At 38.0% G+C, this 22342-nt stretch overlaps 1 protein-coding gene across 1 annotated transcript in view; it reads left to right on the top strand.

The window, feature by feature from the left end:
• The window catches only part of LOC134674978 (uncharacterized), a 31003-nt gene extending 11768 nt beyond the window's left edge, over positions 1-19235 (top strand). Inside the window, exons 12-21 of the mRNA XM_063533121.1 lie at positions 307-432; positions 1129-1201; positions 7626-7726; positions 10328-10438; positions 12603-12720; positions 15262-15399; positions 16829-16926; positions 17521-17622; positions 18437-18531; positions 19058-19235. Of these exons, the coding sequence (XP_063389191.1) occupies positions 307-432; positions 1129-1201; positions 7626-7726; positions 10328-10438; positions 12603-12720; positions 15262-15399; positions 16829-16926; positions 17521-17622; positions 18437-18531; positions 19058-19235 (1140 nt within the window). The remainder of the gene's footprint in view (positions 1-306; positions 433-1128; positions 1202-7625; positions 7727-10327; positions 10439-12602; positions 12721-15261; positions 15400-16828; positions 16927-17520; positions 17623-18436; positions 18532-19057) is intronic.
• The last annotated feature ends 3107 nt before the right edge of the window (positions 19236-22342 follow it).

Here is a 22342-nt window from a genome sequence, read left to right on the forward strand (position 1 = left end):
CAATCGAATGTCAGTGTTACTCATCGAAATTAGAATGTTTGAAGTGCCGTATGTGGGAAATATGTGACGTCCCACGGGTAAAGGTACCTTATGGGGGTTGGCGCTTACGCTATTATTAACGCCACTCCAATATTTCTGCGGCGCTATGTCACATAAGCGCCAGCCGCCATAAGGTACCTTTTTCAGTGGAACATCACAGATATATCCCTTAGCCTGGTAAAGGATGAACTGATTTCCTACAGGAGGGTCCATAAGAAAAAAACCTGTAGTGAGGTTAAAGTTTTTAAAACGGTTTACTTGTTTTAGGTCGAAAAACTGTTGGATCAGTACATCAAAGAGAACGAAGTGATGTTCCCAGGGACGGTCTACGACAGCGAAAAACCCCACATCATTGGCGGCACTGACCTGTTGCTGATGCATACACTCAAATATGTATGTTTTTTTTGTGGGTACAATATGTTCTCTTTACGACCGCTATATCGGTATCGTCTTGGGTCGTCCCATTCGTTTTTCGTCAAGTTCTTAAATTAGACCTATTCTGCTTTCGTCACTCATTCTACATTGAAAGCCACCGACGATTGTAACGAATGTAGAATGAGTGACGAAAGCAGAATAGGACTAATTTAAGAACTTGACGAAAAGCGAATGGGACGACCCAAGACGATACCTATAGTCTCCTATGATCAACTATCTTGCTTGGTAATATGGTTAAATTTTTATATGGATAGTGGGTTATCCGCAGATGGTCTAGAACGCAAAATGACTAGTGTGTTGTTATGCCTAAATCGCAATTAGTCTACATCGCAAACGGTCTAGAACGCAAAATGCCCTCTTTTTATATCACCACATTTTTTAGGTAGGTTAGGTTCGTTAGGTATTTTCAAATGGCCGAAGGCCAAACAGCACAGAATAGAAGCGCGGAAGCGGGGCTCCGTCGACATCGCTATATAAAGTTAAGATAAAACGGAAAAAATAATTCAGGCATTTTGCGTTCAGACCGTTTGCGATGTAGACTAATTGCGATTTAGGCAAAACAACACACTAGTAATTTTGCGTTCTAGACCATCTGCATGCGGATAACCCGTTTTTCGTACATCGTAAGTTTAACCTCATTGGAGTGCATTTCAGAAAGCTTTGCTAGAAACTGTCTTGCAAGCTGGTAGCCAAGCTGCCTCTGAAAGAGCGGACCGTTGCATAGCATGTGAGTTATATTTGACTACTTGCCTGCTGCCTGAAGGTCTACCGCGAAAACCGAATTCGCAAATTGCGGGGATCTTTTTCTTTTAAGACGAAACAGGACGTCAGCGCGATCTCAGTTTTGAGATTTTGAGGTGAATATCGCCGTCGCGCTGACGGGGGCGGCGCTGCGTAGTGAAGGACTATCCCTGTGTGTGTGGTGCGCGCACACAGACGCAGACGTCATTTGCCTTCACGGGCCTCGCGAAGCGGTCGGCCCGGTATAGCTTTGCTACACCTAGTTCTTTTCTTATAGTACAAACTTATTCTTCGGTGGTAACTCGTTAGCTCGCTACCGCCACTAAGCGTTTACTTATTTGATTCGGTCAAATTGTGATTTTAGAAAAACTAACTATAGCCAGCATTTTATGAATGTAGTATGATACCTTTGGGTATGGTGCTTTACGCACACTAGCGTCCTACCCCCTCCCCATGACGCACCCCCCCCCCCTTTTAGCATGAAATATGTCCCGGTTGGCAGTTTATTTTTGGGGGGGGGGTTGCGTCAGGGGGAGGGGTCGGGACACTAGTGTGCGTAAAGCACCATAGCCCAAGGTATCATACTACATTCATTGAATGCTGGCTATAATTTGTTTGTCTTCCCCATACATTAGAACAGAATTTGACCGAATCACATTCCCTGTTATTGTGATTTAACTTCTTGACTTTAGGTACCTAACTGAATTCAATATCCGTCTACAACCTACAATCAAATTAAAATCTTAATAACTGTTTTATTAGTGGTCCGATATTTAGAGTTGCGTAGTCACCAAAGAAACCCTTATTGTTTCGCCATGTTCGTCTGTCTGCCTGTCTCTCCGAGGCTTTGACTCGTGATCGTAAGTACATGAATCACACATTCCGACGGAACGGTAAAATAAAAACTATTAAAAAAGAATTGCAGACCTGAGACCTCCCATACAATATTCGATACCTTTGGGTTCAAGTGGCGTAAAGGACAAAATGCAATTTTTCAGTAGACAGAGATTTATTTTTGTTGTTTATGGAGCTATATTTTGATGTGCATTAAAAAAGTACTCAACATGTTAGTATCTTTAACCTGAATTAGCAATCATATGTATAAATTCAAAACGAAAGAAGTTAATGTCCTATAGAATTGGTCAAAAACACTATGATGTCCTTTACACCCATGCTGCGTTTTTGATAATATAGTGTATCTTGTTTAGTAGGGGTCGTAAGTGACATTCTGAGACTATTTTATTCCAAATTCGGGGTGTATTAGTTACCAGCCACGGTACCTACACATGTTAACTGTTTTCAGCATAGTTTATAACGAAGCTTAAAAATGTATCAAACGGTAGTTAATGGTATAACCCGATTAGGTACAGTTGTTATTAATATTTTTATAATAATATAGTAATAATAAAGAAAGCACAATATTTTGAACCAATTGCTCACAAAGTAGCTAATATTCGAGAATGAAGGTGAATTAAATGTCCCAGTGCTTAACACTAGCCGCCTTCAATCGTAACATGACAGCCTTTAATCATAACAAGGGAAGTATAAGATCAGCTAACGATGATAAGAATTAGCATATCAAACATTTGGAACGTCCTTAGTGAATTCTATAGTTTAAATTTTTCAAGATGTCTTATTTCAAAATACGAAACAATAAGATATTAAATCGTTTTTTTTATTCCTATTTAAGTAGTAATTTCTGTGTTATTTCATCCCTGTTAACTGTAGCTGCAATAATTTCTAATTTCAAATACTTAAAAATATCTTCTGTTAGAAATTATGAAACAAGTAAGTAAACGAATTAATTATAACCGATTCGGTCATTAAGTATTAATTACCACTTCGTCCAGATACGTTCCAAACTTTGTGAGTGTGTTTGAAACGAAGCATTGTTCTTTATTTCAACTAGTTATTGTAGCCGAGCTCCACCAATGACACAAATAATTAAATTACGCACAATAAACAACTTCCACCGCTCAGGAACGGATAATAAATAGTCAGGAGCGAGGCAATGGGCAATCGCTGATACACCTTACCTACAATCCTAACTATAACATAAAACGAACTTTAATTAATGTAGCGAGATCTTCTCATATTAGAACAACCTTTGCGAATCCGCTTTCATATATAATTGAAACGGAATTGATTAAGGAATGGAATTCCTTGCCGGCGTCTATATTTCCGTGCTCTTATAACCCGGCAACCTTCAAATCAAGAGTGAACAGGCACCTTCTGGGCGAGCTCGCTCCATCGTAGGCCACGTCTACGCCTCGGCTATTCTGTGGCCATGAGTAAACCCATGCATAATAAAAAAAAAAAAAAAAATCAATAAAATCCTAAACATTTACCCTAAACAATCCCATGAATGTAAGTCTACTGTAACCAAATGGCTCAAAACTAAAACATATGAGAAAACAGAGAGCCTTTTACGATGAGTACCATCACACACACACACACACACGCGTGCAGGCTTGAGTACTTTTCTGATCACATATTTTTATGCTTATAGTCAATAGTTATAATTAATGTATTGCTTGTAATTAGTATATAATTATTATTTGTAAATAGTATAGGTAGTAAATATTTTGTGACTTGTAAATAGTGTAGCTTAGTATTAGTTAGATTTCAATAATAACGGAAGAGCGGTGCCTCCCAATACAGGCATATATTGCTTACCGGGAGACACCATCCCTCAAATTTATGTACAGATTTTTATGAAATAAAGAATTTTGTATTTTGTATTTTTTGTATTTTGTACCTGTCTCGTTCTCCTAATCAACAATAAATGCGAGTCGGAAAGGTTCAGGGTGTATTATGCACAGGCTAGTACATATGTTATTGTCGCAAGACTATAAGAGATTCCACTGCGAGTAACACAGTAATAGGTGCGGAAAAACACTCTGGAGCTGAGTTTTCTAATTTGAAGGGCAAACGTTATATTTTGGTAATAAAGGACCCATAAAACTATTTATCAACTTGGCTTTATAGACCTAATTACGTCCATGAACAAAGATAACTGCGGAAAAAACTCTTGCGTAAATACTTTCAAATTTGACGGCAAACATTACATTATAGTAATAAAAGTCCCCGAAAACGACTTTTTTTGATAGTCTACATACTGCTACGTCCATGTTATTTGTTTGCAATTTGGAGTTTAAACGACACAAAAATTAGAAAAGTCCTTTACAATTTGTTCGCCTCGTATACTTAAGGTAAAATCATTTTTAGAACGGGTCGTAAAGGGCAAGTAAAATAATTTCAATAGTCAAATAATGTCCTTTACGACCATCTTGACCACACGATATGAAAAATTATCGTGACAAATGAAGGGCTAAATGACGACAAAGGACATTTTAGTATTGTTAGTCCTTTACAACATAATTTATTTACAAAAAGAAGAAAAAATAACTGGTTATTTACGCCCCTTGAGCTAAGCTGTTTTTGCAAGCTCATAGTGTAAAAAATTGGGTCGTAAAGGCAACTTTTTACGAGATATCGAAATTTTAAATATACAGAACAAAAGCGCTTGGAATTCTGAACAAAACTGTATATTTATTTATTTAATCGTATGGCATGCATGATTAGGCAATCAGAGTACAGCTTTGAGGTTGTTAAGCCAGGTATTAAAACTGTATATATAACTCATTTTCGCTAAAATGTCCTTTACGCCAATTGAACTCAAAGGTTGAACTCGTATATATATATTTTTTTTTATTTGCTTAGTCCCCATACCCCCTTACCCTTACCCTACCCTTGGATAGGTGTTTCAAAACGAATAAAGGTCTCCTTAAAACATTTTTTGAAAATTTATATATTTTCGGAAATAATCGCTCCGAAAGAAAAAAATATCCCCACCACCCTGTAACTTTTGAACCATGGTTCAAAAACATGAAAAAAATCAACAAACGCTTAATAACTACTTTCAATGAAAACTATATAGCGAATATGACCGGACTCCAGTCGGTTTTGAGTTATTGCAAAAAATCTTCTGTTCTTAGTAAAAATCTAAAAATACGTAAAACGCTGTGTAGTCCCTTGTAAATGTATGATACTGACTTGTCGCCCCGGTTTGGACTATTTTGACAGAACGGTAACTACGAAACTCTACACTGAGCATAGCCCGACATGCTCTCGGCCGATTATTTTTTTTGATTTAGATTTGGATACATTTAGGTACCTATGTTTGAGGAGCTCCTGATTCTGGTCGGAATAAATACGAAACCCCAATTTGGGACAACAGTATAGTACAAGTTCAAAGGTGTGATACCTCATTGGATTCGGAATGATGTTTAGAAAAATGTATTCAAAGCGTTTATTACCACAGATATGATGTGTTGCTGAAAAAACTGGGTGGAATTGGCTTCTCTCCCAGGTTGATGTCTTTTTTCGCAAACTATCTACGTGATCGGCAGCAATATGTTCGGCATGGATGCTTCGTCTCGGCTCCATATCACACTCGATCTGGGGTCAGTCAGGGCTCCATATTAGGACCTTTCCTGTTCGGAATAATGATCAATGACATCCAGTCGGTTCTCAAGTCGTCTCAATGTCTCCTTTATGCTGACGATCTGAAGTTAGTGTACGGTGTGGAGCAGAGAACTGATTGTGAGTCATTGCAAAGTGATATCAACTTGGTCTACCGATGGAGTGTGGAAAACAAACTCCTTTTTAACTCTGCCAAGTGCTGTGTTTGTAGTTTCAGCCGTGCGCGTTCTCCTATAATTGCGAATTACGTGCTGGGATCCGAGCCCATAACTCGGGTCTCCACGGTTAAGGATCTTGGAGTTGTCTTCGATATGCGCCTCACGTTTCACGAGCACCTGTCGGCACTTGCTACGAACTGCTATCGAAGACTAGGCTTTCTAATTCGCAACATGCGCGACTTTAAAGAGCCATTAGCACTGAAACTGGTTTATAACGCCTTGGTTAGAAGTAAGTTGGAGGCATCGTCGGTCGTGTGGCACCCACACGAGTCAACATATGCCTTGTTACTTGAAAAGGTTCAAAAAGCTTTTTTAAGATTCTTGTACAAGAAATTGTACGGGTATTACCCATTTCTGTACCCAACCAAATACTTGTTAGGGACCCTCGGTTATAACTCGTTAGAGGTCAGGCGAAACTTTTCTTTATTGACTACGGCTTTGCGGGTCCTGCGCGGCGAGTCAGACTGCCCAGAGCTGGTCTGCCGTCTGGTACGTCTGTTTGTCCCCGACGTTCCCAGGATAGCTCTCAGGCCCCGCCGACGTGACTTATTGGCAGTGCCTGCGGCTCGCACTGTGTCGCGTAAAAACTCGCCACTTCTTCGTGCTCTCACATTGTTGAATGCGCTCCTGACATCAGCTACTGACTGCGATATGTTTGCGTGGCGATGGACGGCTGTGTGCAGTGAATGTTTGAGGTATTGCGAGAGGATGGATGATAGTCGTTGTTCAACTGTAATAATTTAGTCAATCTTATGTATGTATACTGTAATTTAAATGTTACTACTTTCATGGCGCATTAGTTATACACTGTAATGTCATGTAAACGTGTTTTCAATAAAAATAAAAAAATAAAAAAAATATGAAATCAAAAATTATTATAAAATAAAAGTGCGTCTACTCAGCTTTGTATGAACCAAGAAATAATATTGTTAAACGGTTTCCCCTGAGGCAAAAGTGCAATAGGTATTACTTACTTCACTAACTTCGCCTACTAAGGGGCAAATCGCGACTTTGTTATGGTTTATCGATAACTTCTCACATCACTAGATTATCGATATTACATGTCGACTATTGCCCATCACTTTTCTGTCTGTGTACGTATTTAGAAACTTGAACCCGCCCCTAAAATTAGTGCGATAGGGACAACTGCAGCTGAGGCGAGAATCCTGCGTAAAAATGACAAAAATCGAGGTTTCGTAGTCCTCTTTTTCCTCCCCCAAATCTTAACCAATCGTAACCAAATTTGGAAATCTGAATGATTATGAAATTATCTGTGTCGGACCGTTTTGCTTTTTTGGCTAATTGATATCAGTTTTAAATACCACGCCTCTCATTGCGGCATAATCAATTAGACCATTTTGGCCGTTTTTGAAGGGCTCTAGCGCCTTAAAAAACAAAAATATCAAAAAAAGCAAAACGGTCCGACACAGATATTGACAATATTGATCTGTGTTGAAAAAATCATTGCTCTAGCTTCAAAAACCACGGAGGAAAACGAGGACTACGTTTGTATGGAGGAATGACCACTCCTGTTGGCTCTTAATCCAATGAAGGCGTAATTAGTGTGACAGAGAAAGATGCCCGAAATCTGCGAACTTCGATTTTCGCGGTTATAACCCTGTTGTTTACCTCTGCTTGTGTTTATTTTCTTTATGATTGTTTTCTCTTATTGAGGTGTGTAAAAGAGACCCTATTGTAAATTTTCAGCATTACCTCAAGATGCTAATGCTGTAAAAGCTCGTGAAGCGCTCATACAAAATGAATTTAAGAAGAAACAGGCGGAATTGCAGCAATGGTATAGGAATAAGGTATATATAATACAATAGGTCGACGGACGAAGGAGTCTACTCCTCCCTCTAGGGCGTGCACCCAGTAGATGGTCAGGTGTGGTCCAAAATATTACCCGAGGCCCAATATATGGCCGAGGATCGAGAGGCCTGGAGAGCAGTATGAAGAATACCCCATAGGAGTCACGTCCCTCAGACATGTCATGAGGTCACGACCAAGAAGAAGAATACAATAGATCAGCGGTCGGCAACCTTTTAGCAGCCAAGGGCCACATAGTAATTGACGCAGTTGACGCGGGCCGCACTTTGGGGATATTTGTGACTTTAGCAGACATTGTCATCATCATCATCTCAGCCATAAGACGTCCACTGCTGAACATAGGCTTCCCCCTTGGACCTCCATTCGTACGGACACATCGACAGACATTGTGATTTGTTAATATTATGTACATACAAAATACTAATAGCCAGGGAGGCTCGCGGGCCGCAAGCGAGAGGTTCGCGGGCCGCCAGTTGCCGACCGCTGCAACAGATAATAGTTTAACCTCGAAAGTGAGTGACGGTTTTGTATAATGAAGTATGGCATTCAAACATTATTGATAATTTTGCTTAACCCTTTACCAGGTTAAGGGATATATATTTCCCACATACGGCACTTCAAACATGTGTTCTATTTTTCGATCAGTAAGACTGACATTTGATTGTCGTATTTGAACTGTCAGCCGGGTAAAGGGTTAAAAAGCGACACAAGTGTGAAAAGGGAAATATGTTCTCTCTCTCTCTCTCTTTCCATCCTGTTACCCCCTGCTGGGGTGTAGGGCTCGAATCTTTTTCTTCCACTGACTCCGGTCCTGGGCAATATGGAAAATATACATAGCCACGTCAAATTAAGCCGAATTTGGGCAAGCTGCGGAAATAATTCGTGTAGTTTTGAAAATTGGTACAGGCATACCTTGTGGTGTCTAGATAAACATACTAAAAGTCCTCGAGGGTAGGGGGTGTGCTGGGGGTGTAGAGGGGGGTTGAAGGTACCTTTTTTCATATTTTTGCTCATATCTCGAAAATGTGTACGAATTGCATTATAATTACTTCGGACAAAAGTTTTAACATAAAATTTACTACAAATTTGGTTATGTTTATTTTTACTCTGCGGTCAATACTTTAGGAGCTACAGGCTGTTAAAGTTAAATAAGAGATAAAAAATAGACGGTTTAAGAAAACGTCGTATTTTCATAATTGTTCATCATAAATAAAAAAATTAATTGAGAATAAGCAAGATAAATGACCTGCTGATAAAATATAAAAATACCGGCCAACAGCATGTCGGGTCATGCTCAGTATAGGGTTCCGTAGTTACCCGTCCGTCAAAATAGACTATTAGCAAAAACTTAAAAACTGCTTAATCGATTAGGTTCGCTATATTTTTCTCTGAAAGTCTTTACTAAGCTTTACTTTCACGATTTTTTTCATATTTTTTGGACCCATGGTTCAAATGTTAGGGGAACTAAAGTGGAAAACACAACTTTTTTTTTTCCGATCGATTATTTCCGAAAATATTAAGCAGATCAAAAAATGGTTCTCGAAGACCCGTATTCGTTTTAAAAGACCTATCCAACGACACCCCACACTATAGGGTGGAAGCGAAAAAAAATTTCATCCCCTTTTTAATGTACGGCAGCCACCCTAAAAAAATATTTTTTTCTAATTTATATTTTACAACTTTGTCAGCGTAACTGATTTATATATTCGTGTCAAATTTAAACGTGAAAACTAGAATTTTTTTTTTATGGTGGTTGCCCTACATTAAACTGGGGATGAAATTTTTTTTCGCTTCCACCCTATAGTGTGGGGTGTCGTTGGATAGGTCTTTTAAAAGGAATAAGGGTCTTCAAGAACCATTTTTTGATCAACTTAATATTTTCGGGAATAATCGATCTGAAAGAAAAAAAGTTGTGACTTACCCCTTAGTTCCCCTAACTTTTGAACCATGGGTCCAAAAAATATGATAAAAATCGTGAAAACATAACTTAGTAAATACTTTCAAGGAAAAATGTAGCGAACCTAATCGGTATAGCTGTTTTTGAGTTATGGCAAATAGTCTATTTTGACAGACGGGTAACTACGAAACCCTACACTGAGCATGGCCCGACATGCATATGGCCTATTTTTTTATATTTTATCAGCAGGTTGCTTAGCTTGCTTACTCTAAGCTAATTTTTTTATTTGTGATGAACAATTACAAAAAAACGACGTTTTCTTAAACCGTCTATTTTTTATTACTTATTTAACTTTAACAGCCTGTAGCTCCTAAAGTATTGATCGCAGAGTAAAAATAAACATAACCAAATTTGTAGTAAATTTTATGTTAAAACTTTTGTCCTAAGTAATTATAATGCTATTCGTACAGATATTCGAGATATGAGCAAAAATATGAAAAAAAGTACCTTCAACCCCCCTCTACACCCCCAGCACACCCCCTAACCTCGAGGACTTTTAGTATGTTTATCTGGACACCACAAGGTATACCTGTACCAATTTTCAAAACTACACGAATTATTTCCGCAGATTTTTCTAATTTGCTTAGGCTAACAGGGAAATATGTTAATCATTTAAAAATTGTAGGTGGACTGGCAGAAAGCTGAAGTCGACAAAGCTTTGAAAAAGGCGCAGGCTGAGCTCAAAGAACGCCACGAGCGCCAAATGGTTACCTATCTTAAACAAACGGAAGACGAGGTATATATTATAGAGGCTACCCATACCCAATATAATAGCTCTTCTACACGATGGGCCAACGCCGGCCACTCCAAGGGACGCAGCCATGCGGTAGAATGAGATAGCAATATCACTTGCTCCCTCTAACGCATAAATGCGTCCCTTGGAGTGGCCGGCGTTGGCCTATCGTGTAGAGGAACCATAATAAATAACTTTTTTTTTACTACGCCGGCTAACAAGCATATAGCCCACCTGATGCTAAGCAGTCTCCGTAGCCTATAGACGCCTGCAACTCCAGAGGTGTCACATGAACTCGCTGGAACCTGGTTGAGCTCTGGCATCCTTACTCACGTTTTTTATTTAACCTTACTCTCCATTCATGTCTTGTGGGGCCAGCAATGTATGTACGACGAATTGTTAGGCCCCCCCCACATCTGGCGTCTTTCGAGCGTCGGCGCGGTCGGCGTCTGGTCAGCGCTATGGAAAATGACGTCGCTGCGCAGTTGCGTCGACGCCGCGTCGAGCAGTGGCCATAGAGTTGTAGACGCCGACGCTCGAAAGACGCCAGATGTGGGGGGGGGCCTTAATAGGGGATATTACTGCAATGTTCTGCCGCCAGAGTGCAGCACTACCGACTTTAGTTATCTGCCTCTTTATCGCTCTAATATGCAAGAGTGATAGAGAGATTAGATAATGAAATTTAGATTTTCTTGTTTCGCGGTAGGCCATGTGATTAACGTCACGTGTGATGTGTCAGTGTGGTTTGTTTACTGTATGTGCCACAAAGGTGCCACTAGGGATTGCAAACCGGATTGATTTTCAATCCGGCCGGATCCGGCCGGATTTTGGCCTCAATCCGGCCGGATTTTGGCCTCAATCCGACCGGACCCGGCCGGACCTGATCCGGTTAGGTATAAGGATATCAAAGTTAATTAAATTACATATTTTTCAAGTTTTATGCGTTATGTGAGAAATAAAGGGTATTTTTACAAATTTATTCATAAAACAACAATTTGAAGTTCATAAGAAATAACTTTTTAACAATTAAATAAAACTATGTATTAAAAAGTGTCACATAGTCAATCTCAAAATAAAAATAAATAAATAGTACTATTTGAAATCTAAGTCATTTATTAATTTTATTATATTCAACCATGCACATTCTGCTTACGTTTACAATAAAATTATTAGAATCTAAAGCCTGTTAATGGGATAATTATGGGATGGGAAATGGAACTCCTTGAAAAAACAAGTTTTCGTAACTGTCCTTTGATGAAATTATTTGTAACGCTGAAATCCATTCTAGTAACAGGCTATTTAACTTCTAACCAAAATTGTATGAAATGCGCTCCAATATTATCTTGCTTTCATTTTTATCCGTGAAAATAGTTTTATAGCCTAAATCACAAATAAATACATAATTCATGAATAAATATTTAGGGACAATCTTATACAGATCGACCTACTCGTAGCCCCAAACCAAGTAAAGCTTGTAATATGGGTACTAGCTAGCTTTAGGTAGTACTACTAGGCGACGATATATATAAGTATAATATATTGATAAATACATGCTTATAAATATACATAGAAAACACCCATAACTCAGGAACAAATATCTGTGTTCATCACACAAATAAATGCCCTTACCAGTATTCAAACCCAGGACCATCGGCTTCATAGGCAGGGTCACTGAATGTTCACTACCCACTAGGTCAGACCGGTCGTTCCAAATGCCTTCCATGACATCTCCATCCTTTAATTTTTACTTCTAATTATTTAAGTAACCGTCGTATCGTGCCGATTCGTGCCACCAACATGAAAGAAGAGGAAATCCTCTTCTGTTCTCAATCATCGTCATATCAAATAATATATCTTCTTATTTTACTAAATTTAGATTTTTTCATTCGTTCTTTATAGTGTTTAACTTCTTTCTTCTATCCGTCGCCTTTATCTCACCTAAAACGCGCAGTGGGTGCTGCGTGCGGTCATTTTTTCTATTTTCCCGGATTCGGTCCGGATCCGGTGATTTTAACCGGATCCGGTAGCTTATAAAAAGTGCCGGATCCGGCCGGATTACCGGATCCGCCGGACCGGATTGCAATCCCTAGGTGCCACCTACGCAGAGCTTTGCCTAATATTCCCTATTGACAAGTGACATGAATATTAAAGTACCATTGTATTCCAGGCCAATAAGAAGTTGGACAAAATGGTGAAACAAGCGGTGGACGCTCAGAAGGCCAAATTCGCTTTAGAGCTTACCGACTTGTCGCTGAAAGTTAAGGCTGTAGAGAACAAACTAGAAGGTGTGGAAGACCTTTTATTATGACAATGATGTAGTGAATGGACCAAAATTAATGATCATACCCCGGCCGGCGAGAGCAAAAATGCGTCTGCTCCTAGTGCTTAATTAAATATCGACTATTCTATCGTCATATGGATGTCGATAGAATAGTCGACTTTTAATTAAGCACAATTTTTTTTTTAAACTGAGCCATTAGTATTTGTTATTTATTTCAACTTGATACCTCCACGCGTTTCTAAGAATAACCCTAAAACAATTTTCTATCAACATAAAATTATTATTATTATAAAGTTATTCACAATAAGTATCAGAATGTGTTGAAGAAGAACGTTGGCATTTTAACTTTAAACAATTTAAATAAATTGATATCTGGCAGAGAAGTGGAACTACCTAATACAGAACAAATTCATAATCACTATTTCGTTTTGCTCCGATTACTACAGTAGATTTAGAACGGTCCTTTAGTTGGATGAAATGGATTTTATCGGCAAGGCGAAGGAGTTTAAAATCAGAAAATTTAGAAAAAATGCTAATTGTATATTACGAAAATTACATAAAATACTGAATAAATAAAAACACTTGGTTTTAATTTTGTTTACAACAATAATTAATACTTCTGCATATCATAACGGTGGTCCAGTACATCGTGTTGTTTTTATCGACATCGACCAAAGTGTGTGTCCTCGCACTATTAAGCTGTCAACGCATTTTTGCTCTCGCCGGCCGGGGTATGTTAACCCTTATCTTGGCATCGTAACACCCGTGATACATGGAACATAAAAAAATCTAGCAGGTTCACTTTATTACTTAACAAAATAATTCTGCTATAGATATGTCGATCTACCCTCCTTTATTATAGCAAAAAATAATACATACAAGTGTCATTGTAAATTAATTAATAATTATCAACATGGCGCCACGGAAACAACAGATCTTGTTTCGTGCTGTAAGTTTTGCACTTATTTCTTAGATTAGTATATATTTTTGCATAATCTACATTTTAATACACTTACTATCTGTTAGTGTATTAGGATTCACATAGTGGTCCCATTTAAAAACATTTAACACATAAAATATTTACATAAAACTATTACGTATCATATTTGATACATTGCCAAGAACTCATAAAAGTACATGTGTATTATATTTAATACATTGCCAAGTTGTCGTCAAAATAGCTGTAGATGATTTTTATTTTTTATTTTTTTTATATATTTGTGAGGGGTTGAAATATATGTTTTCAATACGTCATATTAGTCATCATAGTAATTAGTTAGTGAACTTTGTTTTTTTTAAAGTAACGGATGTTATTTAACAGTATATTAGGACGCCGTAGCCTTTTTGCTACGCCGTAGCACGTAGCACGGAAAAATATATGAATTGCAAAAAATGGCCCCAAAGTAAAAAAACTATTTTTTTTTACTTTTACTTTATTTGTTTACTTTTCATATTTTACTCAACTTCTTGCTGACGACTTTTTTGCAACTTTACGGGATCAAATTTTCCGCCCATGTGATCAGGTATTCGTAGATATAATTCATTTTTACAGGTGCAATAGTCATCTGATGCTTTAGATTGCGTTTAATTAGCAATAAATGTTAATTTCTGTTGCATTACATGTTTTATTTTTACTATAATCCACATTTTTCTTTTAAAAAGTAGGTAACTATTTTGTCGAGGGATTGGCATTGTATCAAATATGATACATATGATTTTCCGAAACTGGAAAATCCTGGATTTTTTTCCTTATTTTTTAATAGTCTAGTATGCTCAAAAGGTGACTAAAAACTAAAAAAATATTTATATTTAAGATATTTTGAGTCTTGCCAAGATAAGGGTTAATGATACTACCTGCTAAACCTTTTCGACGCCGTGTCAAACACAAAAGCTGTCACTCGGACGCCACGTCACCGAAGTGTCAAAACTGAAATTGAACTTTATGCATAGGCACGTAGGTCTTTGTTGCTCTGTGGTCTGTGACCGATTAATCCGTCTTTGGCGTTGGACCTGCGGTGCGGATATATCGGTCATTGGCGTCCAAAAGGTTAATATACAGATTCGTTTATATAATTAAATAAGGGCTTATGAAAAATCCTTTTCTATAGTTAACAAGTAAAGTAATCCGTAGAGTAGGGATAATTTTGCCCTTGTTTTTGATGCTCTGATGTAATAAACTACCTTGTAGGCATTTCACCAATGGCGGGAACGTTTATTTTAACCCTTTTCCAGGCCGCACCAATCTGCAAGGTTTTCCTGAAAAAATCAAATATTTTCCAATGAATCCATCTTTGATCATTCATTTGAAGACAAGTACACAATCTAATTTTAGCCTTCAATCTGATTGATAGGGTTAAAATTCTCTTGGCGCGTATGGGCTCGATAGATCGGAGTACGCCTGGAAAAGGGTTAAGACAATAGTTGTGAATTTCCTATAAAAATAAACGCCAAAGGCTCTTTGTGTCAAATATTGAGTATGTTTTCAGCAGAAGGCAGTATTGTATCTTAGAATGAATAACCTAAAATAATTTTATTAAACTAACAGCGCGTCTAAAAGCCGAGCGAGAAGCGAAGCGCTCTCAACAGCTGTGGTCTGCCGGGGCTTCCTTACTCGCTGCTTGTAAAAAAGGAGACCCGCATGTCTGCGTGGCCAGAGAAATCAGAGCTATCGAAGCGGCTGTTGGTATGTATGTCAACACCAAATAATAGTCATTATTAGGGTTCCGTACCCAAAGGGTAAAACGGGACCCTATTACTAAGACTGCTGTCCGTCCGTCCGTCCGTCTGTCACCAGGCTGTATCTCACGAACCGTGTTAGCTAGGCAAGTGAAATTTTCACAGATGATGTATTTCTGTTGCCGCTATAACAAAAAAATATAAAAACAGAATATAATTAATATTTAAGTAGCGCTCCCATACAATAAACGTGGCCTTTGCCGTTTTTTGCGTATAATAGCTAGACAGTTGAAATTTTCACAGATGATGTATTTCTGTTGCCGCTATAACAACAAATACTAAAAACAGAATAAAATAAAGATTTAAGTGGGGCTCCCATACAACAAACGTGATTTTTAACCGAAGGTAAGCAACGTCGGGCGGGGTCAGTACTTGGATGGGTTTTTTTTTTGCCTTTTTTTGCATTATGGTACGGAACCCTTCGTGCGCGAGTCCAACTCGCACTTGGCCGCTTTTTTATTTAATCCTCACCGTGTTTGAAAGAAGACGAGCTTGAAGAGTTCCCATCATATTTTTCCTTATGCTGCAAAGCGAGACATGATGTCCTTCCGAATCGTTCCCACCAACTGGGAAAGGGAGGCTGAAGATCGCGACCACTGGAGGAAAACCCTGGGTGAAGGGGTTGCACACGATGAAGCGTGGTTTAGCCTTCTTCACACTAGGCGAGAACTGAGACACCAGCGCACCGCTCTCCCACTTTCATCACCGGGCACGGCACTCTCCTGCCAGCTATGCGGTCGCGGCTGCCGCTCACGTATTGGTCTTAATTGTAATTTGTGGAAGTGGCGCACTCTTATGGACGCTGTTTATTGTTTAAACCATCATTTTATTGATGTTACAGACTGATGATGAATGAATGAGAGAATGATGATGATGACTATCAACTATTAGAATAGGCAATCCTACCCGTTATAGGTATATAGAGTGATCAAGAAATTAGTGTTACATGCTTGTGTGCCTGTGTGGCCAGATCAATTAGAGTCAACGAAGGAATGCTGGTCGTACCTACCATTATTTCCGCTGAACTTTCTACAATAACTAATAGAGGTGCCATTTACAAAGGCACACCCAACTCATGGCTTTCCATTCCCCTTATTTCCTACCCGATTTAGGCTACTAGTTATTTCAGCCTTATCTTCGGCTTAACCTTTTCGATGCCGTGTCAAAAACAAAAGCAGTCACTCAGACGCCACGTCACCGAAGTGTCAAAACTGAAATTGAACTGCATATGCACGTAGGCCTATGTTGCTCTGTGGTCTGTGACCGATTAATCGGTCTTTGGCGTTGGACCTGCGGTGCCGATATAGCGGTCATTGGCGTCCAAAAGGTTAAAAGGTTATTTAGCTGTGGTGTGTTACCTGCAGGTGATGGTGAAGGTGATAAACTTGTGCTGACCGTTCTAAAATCGATACCAGAGCAAGTGCGCAAGGAAGGACTGGTACCAGAGAGCGTACTGCGCGAGCGATACCATCTGGTAAGTATAGTTTGTCTAAGGACTGTCTCACTTCAATCATAGACAGAGAATATACTATCTTTGTCTTACACTAGTACTAGCACCCAAAAGAAAAGGTTGTGTATCCTCCTCGTTCTTACTGACTGACAAATTGGTTTGACCATATATATCTGTTAGTTTTATCGACATCGAAGAAGGGTAAAGAGAATAAACATTAAAAGAAATAAACATTAAAGAAATAGAAGGAGAAGTTTTACTTGCAAACCTTAGTCCGTAACCTTGCAAAGTCTGGATATATTATGATAGGATCGTCAACACGTGTTGTAATTAGTCATGTTTTCGTGTTAAACTAGCAAACAGCGCAAAACGAACACAAAATGCTATTTACATTATTTGTGGTATGACAACGGTATGGTCTACCCTGTAAAGATTGCATTTGGTACCTATTTATCGTTAAATTTTTTCTTGTTCCGTCTGCTGCTGCAGAGATATCTGACCCCTCTACGAAGCAAGTTTCTATGCAGGAGAGTCAATTATTTCTGCAACTTACTGTACGTGTGGGCAGGTTTAAGACTACCTAATAACTAACACCAGTCAAGTTTTACGTGTGTCCAGATGGAGAAAACGGCCAAACATGTGGCCCTGGTGGAGTTAGAAGGCAGCCCGATGCCAGTCTACATCGTCTCCTGGCTTCAATCCATGCTTCTCTTTATGAGGGTAACCATCATATCATTAGCTAGCCACTTACAATTAAGACTAGAAGAATCACCGCACTCTAGAACGACGCATTTATAGAGCCAGGGGGCCGATTTTTGAATTTCGATCGCTCGATTTCGTCACTCCAAAATCGGTGGAAAACGGCGAAATGCTAATTTTTGAAAAACTCGATTTCAATTCTATTAGTAGAATTTAAACGCCTAGTAGTGGAGATATCATTTAACGAAAACGATATCGAGTGGTCGAATTTAAAAAATCGGCTCCCTGGGCGACAAGAGAACTGTCATGGAATATATTTAACCCTTGACCAGGCTTCCACTTCAAAATTGACAATCGAATGTCAGTCTTACTCATCGAAAATAGAACACATGTTTGAAGTGCTGTATGTGGGAAATATAATATATCCCTTCGCCTGGGAAAGGGATAAGGTAACCAATACATTCTGTAACTCTTCTCTTTCCGCTCAGACTCTAGTGGGTGGTGGTTTCGATAAAAACTTTTTATGATCATTTATGAGGTTAACTTCTTCATAATAATATAATTATCATTACCTATATAACATAAGAAACTTATTAGGAAAAGAAGATGACCATTTCGGCCACACAACTGTCATAAGTGACCCACGGGTCATAATAAGTGTATGTGGCACTGATGTAACCGGAAGGAAGTTTGGACTGGCAATTGAGTCTCTGGCCTTCATCTCTTTGTATCTTATCAAAATGTCGGTTCCAACTTTTTTTGTATAATAGATAAACTTGACATGTTAGGTGCATGAAATCTGGTGGATTTTACTTACTATGATGTATTATTTCAGCTATCTGGCATTCCACAAAAGGACATTGACAGTCCGATAAAAACCAAAAAGGAACTTGAGGATTTAGACACATTCGACCGGTTAAATTACGCCAGGTAGGTTATATAATATGTTTAATCATTACTGCCTTGAAGGCTTGTACACGTATACAAGTGGTAATACCTACATTTTGAGGTTCTCTCATTATCAGGCTGACAATTCAAAAATGAAAATTGAATATCTATCTTACTCATTCAAAATAGAACACGTGTTTTAAGTGCCGTATGTGGGAAATATATCGCCACACAATATTACATCTCCCCATGCAGTTAGAGCCGTGTCATAAGAAATCTCGCTCGCACTTATTCGTGCACGTGAGGTGACTAGTGACTTAAAAACAAATTGTTAAATACGAATCGTCTCCTTAAACGCATAAGCGCATAAGGCACTCTAAACTCAGACACCTGATGAAAGATCTAAAATTTTGTAATGCACCATTACGTGAAATTAAACCTTTATAAAAGGCATAAGGGTTCAGAAATTATGCAAAATTGAACCCTATCGCTTTAAGATAAGTTCAAAATCAGGTGGGAAATATATTCCCTCCGCCTTACTAAGGGTTAAACTACATTTCTTACACAGGTATTGGATAGAGCAAGGAAACTTGGCTCCAGCGCTCCGCTACGTTGAGTCTCTAGAGGGCGCCTCTCGCGTCGCCGCCGATCCTTGGTACAAGGATGCTAAGAGCCATCTCGAGATCAAGCAAGCGGCTGAGGCCGTCATAGCTCACGCTACTGCTTTGGCCTTGCAATATATTTGAGGTTAGTTATTATCATTATAAACCCTTTACCAGGCTGACAGTTCAAAAATGACAATCGAATGTCATCGAAAATACAACACACGTTTGAAGTGCCGTATGTGGGAAATATATATCCCTTAGCCTGGTAAAGGGTTAACGTCTTTATGTTTTTTACAGATTTGTTTTGACCCGTTACCACTTTGTATAAACTCCAAATACTAAATATTAGTAAATATTCTTCAAAAAACTAGTTTTCTAAAAAACAATGATTTCCTGTAAATAAGCTTGTTGGGGAGAATTACATCATACTTAATATTGATTGGAGGTTAAGTTTCTTGAATCAAGCCGTCAGGGGTCAGTTAATATTTTAGACTACCTATATTGTGTCCTAAAGGACTTTCTGTGGTTCATAGCTCAATTTTATTTAAACCAGGCTGACATTTCAAAAATGTACACACCAGAATCGCGAACGCGAATGTCAGTCTTGCTCATCGAAAATATAACACATGTTTGAATTGCCGTAGGTGGGAAATATATATCCTTTAGTCTGGTAAAGGGTTGAAATTCAAATGTAAGGTCAACTTTACAGTACTGTATTTTAACTACATTTTTGACAATAGCTTCACATGGTTGTGATTTATTTAGTTTGTTTTAATATAGCAAGTTTTATTCTTTCAGTTTCAACGCGTGGTTTGGCAGTTTGACTACAGGGTGTGAGAAAATTGTTAGTTTTTGTGAAGTTTTAAATCCTAATGTGTTCAAAATTGAAAGATGATGTCGTTTTTACATACACTTTGGTCCTAAATCGTTTGATAAATCGCTTTTTATTTTTTGTAAGAATTTTGAAATATAATAATAATATAATTTTTACAAAATGTTATTTTTCTTTACAAGTTTCGTATAAAAATACATAAGGGCATTTCCATTTAAAGTTGTACCATGACTCACTTGACGAGTTGAAAATATAATTTGGATTATTTGGTACTTTTTTATGTGATTCTAGGAGTAAATATATTCTAGTTTACGAAACACAAAAGAGAATCGTTATATTTTTAGCATAAACCAGTTAAAATTAATATTTAATAGGATGAGGGAGGTTTTTTGCGGTCCGTTTGGTTACAAATGGTTATTGAAATAGTCAATAAAAGACATACTTGAAGCAAATGTTTTTATGTTTAAAGCATAATAATGTTAATAAACAACCTAAAAACAATCATCATTGACCAATTTAGAACAAACATTTTTCATAAAAGGAAATTTTAGGTGGTTTGGTTACGAGGTGGTCCCAAATCGTACGATATTTTTAGGTTTATTAAATAGTTATTGGCATTACTGCCATGTGACGAATAACAATAATTAGAATTACCAAAACTAAAGATTATTGTCAGAAAAATTAAATATTTTAGCTTATAAACTTTGAATAAACAATAAAAAATACTTTTGAAATCAAGGGGACATTTCCAAATGGACACCCATGTACCTTAATGGACAAAGTAAAGACGAGATCACAATAATCAAAAATTTACACAAATACTCAGTGGTTAACCCTTAAAGCGTTTCTGTCACTTTTTTAGTACAGGTACTAAATGTGACGCTAAGTTTAAACACTAAGTGCAGGCTTAAAAAGGAAGTACGTTAAAGAAAGTGCAAGAATTGTACTTTTTTTCCTAGTTTAAGACAATATCAGGCAAAATTCGGTTTATGCGCAGGCGGCAGTTGAAATTTGAAATTCGCTGAATTTGCGACGGAGTGTGTTCCTGACGCCATAGAATATGAAATAAATAGCCAAAGTGTTTTCTTTGCATTGATACTATTATTAGATGAGTTAGACATTGTTATTGTATATAAAGCTCATTAAATCATAGATTAATTCTCAGTCAAAAATTGCGAAATAAATCTTGTCCCATTTATATGACATTGTCGATAGTACTGGTAACAAAGTACCATTTAGCACGTCCTAAAAAACGGTCAGTGCCGGCTTGTGCGGAGACAAGATTGTGACAGAAAACGGACAATGCCATACTTAGGGCATATATATTTTTTCATTTATCGTCGTTTTATAGGCTATTGTTGCGTTGGGGTTATGTTATACATAAGTATATGTATACATTTTTTTATATTTTAGTCTCAGGTGGTTCCACCATCTGACTCAGAAGAGTGAGATAGCTAAAAAGACGACGATGACGAAACTTTACTAGAGGCAGATTGTACATCTGCCTTGCCTCAATCTGACTCTTTTTCAGCCGGGTGACTTTCTAAGAGTATGTGAAATATGATGGACAAATATATGTTTATTTACGAACACGCGCGCTTTTATTCTTATTGTCGTGCTATTAAAGTTTAGTGCGCCTCATTGTGAATGGCACTGTCTGTATTTAAATATAATTTCGAAGTCTAACGTAGTCCTTGTGGGGAAAAAGTTGTTCATAATATTCGACCTGATGACCTAAACACGACCTGTCCGCTAGTACTTCATCTACAAAACTTGATTCCTCGCCATTAAATGCATAACTCGCTTCAGTATCCAAATTATTGGCACGTCTTGAGATGTCCTACGGTTAAAACCTATTTCAAGTCGATGATGAAGATGCTACTGTTCCTGAGGCCTGTAAAATGTAATCTCTACAAAATTCAGGAGACTAAATAGCTAATTTCGAATCTAGTCTTTCATATGTCGGACAGACGAAGCAAAGCATTTCTACTAGGGTACAAGAACATATTATTATAGCTGATTCTGTCAAGCACCGTCAACTAAAGCTTGCGGTTTGGGAGCGTGACATGGATAAGACTCTGTTTCTCGCCAAGGAGGAGCCATATATTCCCAGAATGTTGCCAGAGGCCATTTGAGACTGAAAAATATCTAAACTTTTACAGAAACTACAGCTATTCTCTACCACCAGCTTAGGTTCCAGATAGTCCGGGTAATAAGAAAACAAGAAAGACATAGAACAGCGAGACCATAGTGATAAATGGTGTGGTCATTTATGTAAAGTAATATTACTTACAATAATTGTAATGTGTAACTAGCTTTATGAGCCTATTATGCATGTATACGTAGCTTTAAAATGTATATTTTTGTTTAATATATCTGTACGTGACGTGGGTCGTTTTACACATCAACACTAGAA

Source organism: Cydia fagiglandana, chromosome 21 (genome assembly GCF_963556715.1).
Source record: "Cydia fagiglandana chromosome 21, ilCydFagi1.1, whole genome shotgun sequence".
NCBI classification, from domain to species: Eukaryota; Metazoa; Arthropoda; class Insecta; order Lepidoptera; family Tortricidae; genus Cydia; species Cydia fagiglandana.